General features: G+C 37.0%; 1 protein-coding gene across 2 annotated transcripts in view; it reads right to left on the bottom strand.

Moving 5' to 3' along the window:
- LOC123873770 (protein gustavus) overlaps positions 1 to 12,138 on the bottom strand; it is a 95,313-nt gene that overhangs the window by 71,259 nt on the left and 11,916 nt on the right. Inside the window, exon 1 of one of the 2 annotated variants that reach the window (XM_045918795.1) lies at positions 6,917 to 7,562. The exons of the other annotated variant lie outside the window; for it this stretch is intronic. Coding sequence (XP_045774751.1) covers positions 6,917 to 6,984 — 68 coding nt within the window. The 5' untranslated portion in view covers positions 6,985 to 7,562. Of the gene's footprint in view, positions 1 to 6,916; positions 7,563 to 12,138 lie in introns of those variants that run through there. 2 annotated transcript variants of the gene reach the window in all.

Here is a 12,138-nt window from a genome sequence, read left to right on the forward strand (position 1 = left end):
GCCAGGGAGTAACATAGGCTACTTTTTTAACCGACTTTCAAAAAAGGAGTTGTGTTTTTCTACCTATGTACACCGAAATTTCCGAGATTTCTGAACCGATTTGCGTAATTTTCGCGTGCGGGCTATTACGGATAGGCTACTTTTGTCCTGGGGAATCAAAAGTTCCCACGGGATCGCAGACCCTAGATCCACGCAGGCGAAGCTGCGGGCATCAGCTAGTTCTAAAATAAATGAAACACTCGCGATCGACATCTTTCATTTGCACTGTAATACGTATAAAATTGCTGGATTTTATCTTGGACCTCATGAAGATAGTGGGAAGTGGGTGGATGAGAAAGGCGGAGGACCGTGGCGATGGCGCGCTCTTGGGAAGGCCTATGTCCAGCAGTGGACGCAAACAAGCTGATTGACCAAGAATAAAATTGGAAATGGTTATTAATGAATGCCTAAATCTGTATTGTTGTACCTTAACATGCAAGTTTTATATATTCATCAATACTCCGAGTAAACTGTGGGTAATGTACCCACAGTTGTGTGTTAATGTATTAGAAAATATTTCATCTTTGTCTGGCTGCGATTGAAGTTGGTCGATGCGAGACAGCTCCTCTGGGACATGTACCAGACTACAATGGAGATGAGTCTTTAGAGATAAGTTCGCGTTACATTTGTTTGAATTTTTTACATTATCATCTATTTTAAAGGTTCGGGAGCTAGATATTTGTTTGAAAAACCGCATAAGTGCACGTTGTTCTTGTAGTGTTGTTTTATTACGAAACCCTGTAATCTTAAATTATTACAAACAAACAACTTTGTTGCGAGTGACTTCTACAGAGTTTATACCAAGATAGTTCCGGATTATCTTGGTCGATTATATTATTGTAATGATAGATAGTTTGTGATTTAGTGAACTCAGTGAGTAGTTTGTAGTTTGTTACTGTGTGATTACATTTTTTAGTGCATTTTAATTGTGCAGTTTAAGAATAAAAAAGGATGACAAGGTCATTATTTAAAAAAAAACCTTTTTAAAGAAACTATTTTACAGACACACATCGAGCAGATTCCGTAACTGTTTGGTTTTTTACATTTTTAAGTACGGAACACTGAACACCAACAATTTTTTTAGAATAAATAGTCAAAGGGAAAATTAAATACAGTTAACATTGGAGTACATGAAGCGTGTTAAACATTTTAACACGCGTACACACACTTTGTTCACGACTACATCAAAGGAGATGTACCGTTTTGTAGCCATAAGTGTAACAAGGTGTGAGCCTAACGTATAGGTAGGTAATATCCATGCTAAATTTATTATTTATATTGAATACAGCCGTCAGAATATAAAGGGTGTTGTTTCTAGGATTATTTATATTTATGAAAAATTGTAATAGAAATGTACGACCTCTTTTGCGGTGAAACTGGCGTTGTTGCTATTGAATAGTTAATATTTCGGGCCAAAATAAAATGCTCATTAACAAACATAATTAGAGTTCCGCGTCCGAAGTGCGCGAAAGGGACCCGATTACTAACCCTGTTCTGTCCGTCCGTCTGTCAGCGGGCTGTATCTTATGAACCGTAACAGCTTCAGAGTTGAAGTTTTTACTGTGTGTATTTCTATTGCTGCTATAACAAAGATATCAAAATGGATACCACGCAAATTAAAAAGTGGATTTCTTGGACGATGGCACGGAATCCGTCGTATGCGAATCCGACTCGCACTTGACCGGTTTTTTTACACTTCAGCTCAGCACTGTATAAATCATCTACATCATGCATTTATGCTTGACCACTGCTCAAGTGCTCACCCTCAACTTTAATATTACTACTATCTATACTAATATTACAAAGACTAAAGAGGCAAAGTTGGTAAGTTTGTTTATAAGAAGTTTTCTCTGGAACTACTGAACTGATTTCTACTGGTGATAATTTTTTTCACCAGTAGAAAGCGACAATATTCCTGAGTGACATAGGCTATATTTTATTTTCAAAAAAATTAGGGAACGTTGCAGAAATTGTAACATTATTACATTGTATATTAATAGTAGGTATATTCCCCGTGTGAAGCCGGGCGGGACGCTAGTTTGTGATATGCTTTGAATGTATGGAGTTTGTGTTAAAATAGTCTCCATCAAAATATATATCGCAAAAGCCAATAAATACGAATACAACTAACTAGAATACCAACTTTCAGCAAAGTAAGTAGACGATAGGGTACTCCTTTGGGGCTGGTAGCAGACTGAAATGAAGATGTCTCTTGAAAGATAAGTTTGCGATACACATGTTTGAAATAACATTTAAGTATATTCTACTACGTTCAGATAAGCACCTGTGCATCGAGATCATTTTCATAATAACAAATCCAACTGTCATAATATTTCAGTAGATCTATTTCGCAGATTTAATTTAATCTCGATTTATAGTATGTTAGTGGATAAAATTAGTTATCATTTTCAGGGTTCCGTACCCGAAGAGCGCAAACGGGACTCTATTACTAAGCCTCCGCTGTCCTTCCGTCCGTCTGTCTGTCAGTGGGTCAGTTTCGTGAACCATAATAGGTAGAGACTAGAGAGCTAAAATTTTCACAGAATGTGTACTGCTATTACTATAACAATAAATAATAAAAATGGCTGCCCTAATAATGAAAATAAATAAATAAGTGGTATTTCATGTAGGATGGTACGGAACCCTTCGTGCGCGAATCCGACTCGCACTTGCCTGATTCTTTATTTAATGAAGGCAAGATAGAAGTTGCGCTGAAGAGAGATCAATGTTTAATTATATGGAGCAGGTCAAGAAGAAAATTGGGGTCAGTTCATATAGGGAGATAAAATAGAAAGCCAAAGATAGACAAGGATCGAAGAAGCCACACCGAAACAGCCCTTAAAATAGGAGAGGTTTAAAGCGGCTTCTTATTTTTAATATCATCGATTCGAGTGACCCCATACGAAAGATAGGTACATCGAAAACAACTGATAAAATCTAACCACTGCTTTTATTGTAAGATAGGCTTGCGCTTGACGACGATGACAAAAATAATGAAGTCTAGGTCGGAGTACGCTCGCCTAGAGGATTCCTATTGACTCTTCCTTTAAAGGTATTCAGGTTTTACATGGCAGGAAACACGGACACAGGAATAATGGCATTCCACACCTAAGCGGTTCGTATCACAAACGTCGAGCCAAAATGTTCATAATCAAAAAGGATAATTTTAAATTGACAACCACCAGTTTTATCTTTTTAAATTTATAGACTGGTTCTTGACTGCAATCAGACTTGCTGGTAAGTGGTGATGCAGCCCAAGATGGAGCGCGCTTGCTTAGAAAATTGTCTATTCACTCTTGACTTGAGGCGCTTTGCAGATGGAGCAACTATTGCAGCAACTGGCAGCTAGTTGTTTACATATCATATCCTAATGGAACTAGGCACATGTAGCAACCCGAGTTGCGAGTTCCGATGATCAACAAAAGTTTTCAGTTGCCGTAATTGATAATAATTAAGTTAGTTTCTAATTACGACAACTAGTAACTATCGAATTTGTATCGGCTGTGAATAATTTGTCGTTGTTGACGCCGTCGACGGCGATATCCATCCATCGATATCCATCGTCACACTGTACGTAGATTGAGCAATTCAGCTATCAAAGTTGCTCACAGATTGCCATAAAATTGCGGCAAGCGTAAACCGGGCTATTAGATTGTAACAACTGGCAATTTTTAAAGGAAACTTTAAAAAAGTTGATAGTTTCTTCAACTGAAGTTGCTCCATCTGCAAGGCGCCTAAAGGCGATGAAAGTTTATAAATGAAGTACACAAATAAAACCAGTGAGGCGTTAGTAAAGCTCATAAAAGGGTAGAGGGTTTAATTTCTGGAAGAGTTACTACGAACATCTCAGATTCCGCAGCAGCCGTGAGGCGTCTGAACGACGTGGGTGGTGCGGCCCGTTGAATACAAACGTCCGGTAAATACGGCTCGACTGCTTGCGTTTGAATGCCATGACTTCATCGTTCCTCGATTTAGTATCTCTTTTGGGAAGTCTAACGCCGATCGTGGTAACAACTATGATTCATATTCATGGCATGTATGCATTGTCGTTTATATTATTATTATTATCATCACTTATTTATTCGTATTGATTTTGGATGCTTTGCGTCTTAATAGTAAGAAGGGAGGATGTTAAATCAGTGGCGTGTACTGATACTTCTACACATTTGACTTTGTCTCATCCTAATAAATTATGAATTATAAGATGATGTCCGTTTTAAAAATTCCGAAGAAACTATTTAATTTCCCGTGACAAAAAGGAGCCTATGTCCATCCCTGGGATGCAATCTGTACAAATCCATTTAACAAAATTTGTTAAATGGATGTTCCGTGAAAAGCTAGCATGCAGACGGACAGACAAACTTTCGCACTTAGAATATTTATGGATAATGTAAAGGCTTAAAAAGCTTTCTCCGGGGTGTCAATGTATTATTAAAACTCCTATAAATATATAAAGACCTCCTTGTGAATCTTAGAACACTTACAATAATTGCGTTACATCAAAGCAAAGTTCATCTAAATACAGCTAAGAACAGAAGTAGGACTTTTAGCAAATTGGATCATGATCGCGATGAAAACGATACTAAGTTTTAAAGGGATTTGAAGGAAAAGCTTGGTTAAGAAACTTACAAGCGTTCATCATACCAATTTCCTCGCAAGAAAATCAAACGATAAAAGGAATAGAATAGAAAATAAATGATTAAAATATTACGGCAGCTCTCAACCTTTCTTTAACTTTAGTTGTACATACTCGTATTTAATTATAATAAATGTCAATTTTAGCTACATTATTATTAGATATTTATATTTGCATTGTTTAAATTTAAATGATGACCATAATTAATGTCTAAAATCCCCAATTGTTTTGCACAATGTTTTAATATATTTTATGTAAATAATAATAATAATTAATGGTAAAACTTGTGGAATAATAAAACTTGTGTCATTCATATTTCAATAATGGAATAAATTATTAATTTTTAATTCGTTTTTATAAACGTGTTCTTAAAGTAATATATAACATATATCTATAGTATATAAAAGGTAAAGCTGATGACTGACCGACTGATCTATCAATGCACAGCTCAAACTACTGGACAGATCGGGAATGCAGATAACAAATAAGAGGTAGACATCCGATAAAAAAGGATTTTACAAATTATTTAAAAAAAAAAAAAGGAATATTAGCCATGTTAAATGACTAATACTCTCCTCTCCAACTAAGCGTCAGGCTTGTGCTAGGAGTAGGTACGACAATAGTGCAACGGGTAAGGTGTTTGAAACTTGTGATGTAATCCAAGCGGACGTAGTCGCGGGCATAAGATAGACGGACAGACAGACAGACAACAAAGTGATCCTATAAGGGTAACGTTTTTGCTTTTGAGGTACGGAACCTTAAAAACAATAACATTTTAAGTTTTATCCAGACCAAACTCACATCATCAACAATATTAAACTCAAAGATGCTGTCTTGTTTAGAAGGTGGGTATCTACAAATTGAATTTTTGCCATCCTATTGTATTTAAACTAATCCATTCAGACGGTATCATGTATGATGTCATAGTCAAACAGCTGTTAAAGACTTGATTATTTATATATTCAGTTGTTCATAGGTCTATTTATTATTGTTTTGGTCACTCAACATATCGTGTTTAATAATAAACAATAATAAAATGTACTGGCGGATTGGCAGTTACATCATATTTCAACCACAAGATGTCCAAGTAATTAAATAATTGTTTTAATTAGGAATTACTCACTTTATTAAAGTGATTTGTCGTTTGAATTATAGGTACCTACCTATAAATGTAACATAATTCAAATTGGCAATGGTGTCTTTATGTGTCTACAAGTCACAATGCTCCCGTATATTTTCTGTTCTATGTATTTTATGCTAAGGCGGACGTATGGTCTACATTTGGCGCAAAACTCTGACATGGTTGACGTTATTATCACTTTGACGATATTCATATTTACGTTATTCGTACGTAAATACCTAAACGCGCATTTGAATTAGGTATTTAGAATAAGGAAGTCAAAACAATTTAACTGGGCTAGATTAATATTTACTGCTTCTTGACGTCAATAAAGTTTGATAAGGTATTACGTCAACAAATAACACAAATTTAATTAATTGCGCTATTGTGGAATACCTACTCTTAGATAAAAATTCATTAAGAAGCATCTATGTCACGTTTAGTTCACATTGTTGCTCTAAGAAACTAATCAACACGTGAAGATGAACACATTACAGGCAATTAGACTCGTAAAACTATTCACATATTTTTTTCCATTAAACTGTTTATCTAGAACAGTTTGCCCAGACTCAATTATAAAATACATACTAAGCTTACGCCCGCGACTTCGTCCGCGTGGACTACACCCCTATTTTTAGGGGTTAAATTTTCAAAAATTCTTAGCGGATACCTAACGCCATAATAGCCATCTGCATGCCTTTCAGCCCGATCCGTCCAGTAGTTTGAGCTGTTGTGTAGTGTGTTGATAGATCTGTCAGTCAGTCAGTTTTTCCTTTCATATATAGAAGATATATAGGAACCAAAAGAGTATCTAATATTAAATGAGATGAGTAATTAGAAGATTAACCTTTTCACTCTGGTTGTTCATTAACTCATGCATATCCGCAGAGCAACACTGAGGGTAAAATAGCGAGAGACCGCTGACCATCTAGGTAGGTCTGACCAGCTGAGGGAGTCAAACACGCTTTTATTACATCGTGCAAATGACCACCAAAAGGAAGCCGATGGAAACGATTATCCGTTTGATGGTAGGATCTCGCCAGGACCACGATCTTCAGAAATGAAGCAACGGCTGGAGAGAGGGATAATTCGCAGGCAAAAGCTTATGAAGTATACGATACCTAGTTAGGTCAAGAGCAGCTGGCATTCCAGCCGGCACGAACCACCAGGGCGGCAGCGGTGTGCACATCCGCTGCGGCGGTGCACTTCACGCAACCATGCACCGGTTCCACGTCTCCTCAGTCCAACCTCAACTCACTCACATTCACTATACGCACTCGAAAGGCGGCAATGTCAACGCAGTGTCATGGTTCGGAGATGCCTAATTGACCTGGTTACAGATAACGGTGACGCTAAATAGTGTTGCTGTATTACGTACGAACTTTTCAGCTGTCCATTTAGAAAAAGTAGATGGATAAATTAAATTACAGAAGGAATTTGAAACAGTCGTAATACCAGAAGTAGAGTAATAAAAATAATAAAGCAATAAAAGCAGCCGAATCGAGAGCGTCCGGATTTTTCAACTAAGTTCAGGGGGAGTCCATAATTAGAGGGAGCGACTGACTGAATGAAAAGAATAAGGGTTGTTAGGCGTAGGGTCGATAAACTTTTTGACGGAGGGCCGAAAAAATCGAGTCGATAGTCGTAGCAATTGGTGGGTCGGATGGGCTACTTGTAAGGGTAGGTTCGCGAGAAATAAACAGCGCGTGCCGGCACGAAGCGCTCGGTTCGTGCGTCGCTCCGATTTGAACTGACGTCGTCGGTCGGGAGCGTTTCTCGGTCCAGTAGCGCGCGCGTGGCGCTCCGCCCGCCCCCGCGCGGCGCGCCATGTGCCGCCCTGTGATAACGCGTCCCGGTGCTTCACCAACTGCGTCGCGTCTCGTCGAGACGAAACCCATCTCGCTAAACTTAAGACGTAATACTTAAACCGTTCACTGCTTATCAAATATGTAGGTTCTTGACCAAAATGTAATAGGTTATCGTTTTGGCATAATTACTCTAAAATGTACCTAAATAGTCTGAACATATAAAAATTGGGGTTTCTATTTATTTAAGTAATTAGTTTTCAAAATTTTTGTTGGGCGTCAACTTCGCATGATAGAGAATTATTAGATAAAAAAGTAGGTACATATTATCTCAGACGACTGAACTTTAATGAAGATAATAAAAAGACGGAAATTCCCTGCTACTTTAGCATAGTATAATAGTAATTAAATGTAATAGGTACCTACTTTAAGCGAGATATGTTACAGCAAAGTTAGAATTGAAGCAAAAAGGTTTGCAACTCGGTGGTCGGTGGTCCCACATATTCGAATTCAACTAAGGCGACTAAGAAATCGCAACCCCTGGCACGTAAGTACGGCATTGCCCATAAACCATCCCGATATCGGACGTCGCGTCACTGAACCGTACTATCCATAGGAATTGAGAGATTCAGAAAACTGACAAGAGGAAAATAACTTCTATGGCCGGTGATACTTTACGATCATGCCCAGTTATGTCTACGTTATAATGATAAATTGTAGATATAACGATAAAATATAACGCAGGAAAGGATGGATAAAAATATAGATTTTATAAGAGGGAGATCAAAAAGATCATATCATATTTAAGACTAGGATCAAGAGAAAACCAGGGATAGACAAAGATTCAAGAAGTTAAACAATGAAGAGCGCCGTTCTTTAATTAAAGATAAAAGTAAAGGATATCTATTGTTTATGGTTTAGCTTAAGTTTTAGTACCACAGATTAGGTAGGTACCTAGGTACCATTACTTTTTTTGCTAAAACAATAATAATATTATGACACTGATAAAGAAGTTATAACAGGTCAAGTTGGTGCCAACTTGTCCTTAAATAAATTAATGAAAAACTGTCAGTGATAGAAAATAATGAGGTCTCTACAATACAGTTTTTCTCTACCAACAATGCAATTTGTGACATTGAGCTAGAAATAATATCGGCCTCCAGATTAATGAGGAGAAAAGGCGTTAATAAATAAACCAGATTATCATTGGCTCATTAAAATGGAACTACTAGGCCATAATTTTTTTCATGGCTTCATTTTATTAATAATGTTATGTAAATATTATGGTGTTTTACTGTTTACGTTGTTGATAATTGTAATTAGTGTCAATTACTGTCATAAGTAGGTATTGGTCAAGGATAAAATGTTGAGGCAATCGTGCAACACGGCAAAATATCTACACAAATTAGTTTAAAGTTTACAAGTTATAGAATTACTAGTGCTGAGAAGAGGTATACATAGCAATGGGGAGTACGTACCTAGCAACGAGAAATCCCCAGTTGTTAGTCACATTGAGCGACGACGGGTTTAGTTTTCAATCTAAAAGTTGTAACTGTAGGTAGAGCGGTATCGATCTTGTTCGATTTTAATTGCTCCACTAATTTAATTTCAGTTATACTCCGTACTAACTACCACCCAGCTAGCTCGGAGAACTTAATTTAATAGATTCAACAAACTTTAAAGATTCAGTAGAATTATTAAGTTTATAAAAGCTTGTAGGTTGTTTCTCTGAATATTTTATCTAACTTTGTAAGGGAGTTAACAATTTGTGTAGCTCAAAATGTTTATTATAAGATTTTTTTAAATAAAAATCCTAAAGCAACAAATCGTACGAAGCTTTCTCGGCCTTGGTACATATCTTAAAATGTAACAAGGTGCGCCCTAGCACTGGTAGGCCATTTCCATGAATATCACTGGATTTTTCTTTAAATATCTATGTAATATCTTTTGTATGTACTACAACTATAACAAAATTTTATTGTTTTCTAAATTCAACAGGCATTTAAGGTGGATTTTAAACAAATGCTTTCCTCTCCTTTTAACTTCTGTATCTCGAACTACCCACACTTCGGCAATTCTAAATACCTACCTAATGTTTGAAAAAAAAAAACGTTTAAATGATTCTCTGCTGAGCATTACGCAACGCAACTGAGGTCAGAGGTAATACGTATACAGGACAACCTAATAGATACAAGCACAAGGTGAAATGCGGTCCAAGTGAATGGCTAGCGAGGGATGTAACTAACTAATGAAGCCTTGAATTTATAGTGTTGGCCATTTAGAATTTTTTACACATTAAAATGTAAATGCGTATTTTGTTGTCACTGGTAGCCTTTGAGGCCTTCCTGGTACTTTTGATCATGCATACCTGTGCAGATGGCATTGAGAAAACCTGAAAGGGAATGTGTTCAAAAATGGAGTTAATAACATTATCGGTCAAGAATATTCTTAATTTACTGCTGCGTGGTCCAAATATACCCATACTTGTATTTTAACTTACGAGTATGTATTAGATTAATGTTGTCATTTTAGCGGACAGGTTTGATTTGTTAATAAGCTTCGATTTAAAAATGTTTACTTTACAAAATTATATTAGGATATTTAAAACACTGCTGGAGACGAAGTGATTCAGAATAGAAATTATTATTATCGACCTTTGCGATTCAGTAATTAGTAATGTATACCTACTTCTTCCTCAACACTATTGCCGTGTTTCGCAACAAATCATTGAAACCTTGTTTTTTAATCAGGAAAAGTGTTTTAAAAGTGTAATAATTTGTATTATTTTCACTGTCAATCGATTAATTTTACTCAGCGTACTTTATTACCTCGACTACCATAGCCTTCAGGACTACCTATTTATACTTACTGGTTGAACATCGCGAGGGCATTGCGAAAGTTGACAACGCCGTACGTGTTCTGCTTACATAGAATTGTCATTCTGGTTACGTTGTCGTTTTGCATTTAGTTGCCTTTATGCCTTGAATTTGTTAGGCCGATTAAATGACTCAGTTGGGACTTTTATATACTGGTCTTCTTCGACTTAGTGTTGTCCCACCTAGGTCGGGTCCGCTTTTCTATCTTATTTTGCCGCCCACTTTGCCCAGTCATGAGGATCCGATTTATTAAGTCAGGTCTGCCCTCACGACCTCGACGTCCAGCCAACGCTTTCTTAAGCGGCCTCGGGATTTAATTGGACTGGTTAAGATTTCGAAACGACCAAAAATTTCGGCCTGGACATGTCAATTGCGGTCTATTATCTAACATCTAAGTCACAGAACGCGATACCCAAAGAGCATAGATTTTTGCAACGATTTGATGCTAAAACGGTATAAAACCAATTTCCATCATGAATAATTTTCTTCTTTAGATCAGATCAGAATTGATTTTCAAGCGCTTCCGTACTAATTGATTTATTAAAATATTTAATGCAAGGAACAGGTCACCTAAATTTTATTGTACACCCAAAATTTTCCTTGCTTCTAAAAACTCATTACATTAAACAAAAACCATTTAGATTAAGTAATAAATTAGAGCCAACTCATGGAATTAAAGGCAGATTGTGCTAACTGACGGTACCGCATCTCTCTGGTAAGCTTAATAAATTAATTAGCTAGGGATTCAGAATGTGCATATTAATTCGACCAAGAATCAACGGATTACTAATTTTGACGTGGAGAGATTGCTGGCCGCCCGTTGCAATTAGAGGTGAACCAGTAACGTATAATGTCAAATTAATCAATTAACATCGTGGTACGATTGCAATCAGTTATTGTTAAAAATTATTGCACTGGGCTTTAATATGACGTATAGTGTATTACGAGCTTAGTTGATCTTATTGGTTTAATCTAACTCGGCTGGGCAGCGTTCGAGAAGAATCTTCGAGTCTTCTCGTCCAAAATTCCTCAGTAAGTACTTCAAGACCAGTCTTCGAAATGGGTATGTTGCCAGTGATGACACGTGGATCCGAGATAATATGCGGGGTGATAAGCTGAATAGCGAAATCGAAACAAAATTAGCGAACCACCATACAGTGCTGCTTCATTGAGTGACATTAAAATATTTTTCGTAGAAAACCTTTAATGGATTAAAAATAAACGTCAAATGATCTCGGTGGCTATTATTCAGTGTTGATCACTTAGGTACGGAATCACCCCGCTGCTGGTCGCTTACTATGGGCCTCATAAGAAATCTCAGTCACTCAGCGGGACGATGGGAAGGCTATGCCCGGAGTTTTTCTACGTGATCAAATCAGAAATGAGGAAATCCCTAGAAGACCGACGTAGCTCAACGGGTTGCGATGCGAAATGACATGTGTAATGGGTTTGATAAACCTAACAATTTGTTACCCACCATCTATCCGATTCAACATCACATCTGACCATTGTGTTTACCAACTACCCATTATGATAAATCCAACGACGAACTCAGTGGACTTATGCTTTTGTACTGAACTTCTGTGACCACCTTCCGAATCCATAGTTCAACCCTAATTCCTGTCTGTAGGCCAACTAGATACTTATCGAGGCTAAATCAAT

The sequence above is a fragment of the Maniola jurtina genome, chromosome 17 (assembly GCF_905333055.1).
Source record: "Maniola jurtina chromosome 17, ilManJurt1.1, whole genome shotgun sequence".
Lineage (NCBI taxonomy): Eukaryota > Metazoa > Arthropoda > Insecta > Lepidoptera > Nymphalidae > Maniola > Maniola jurtina.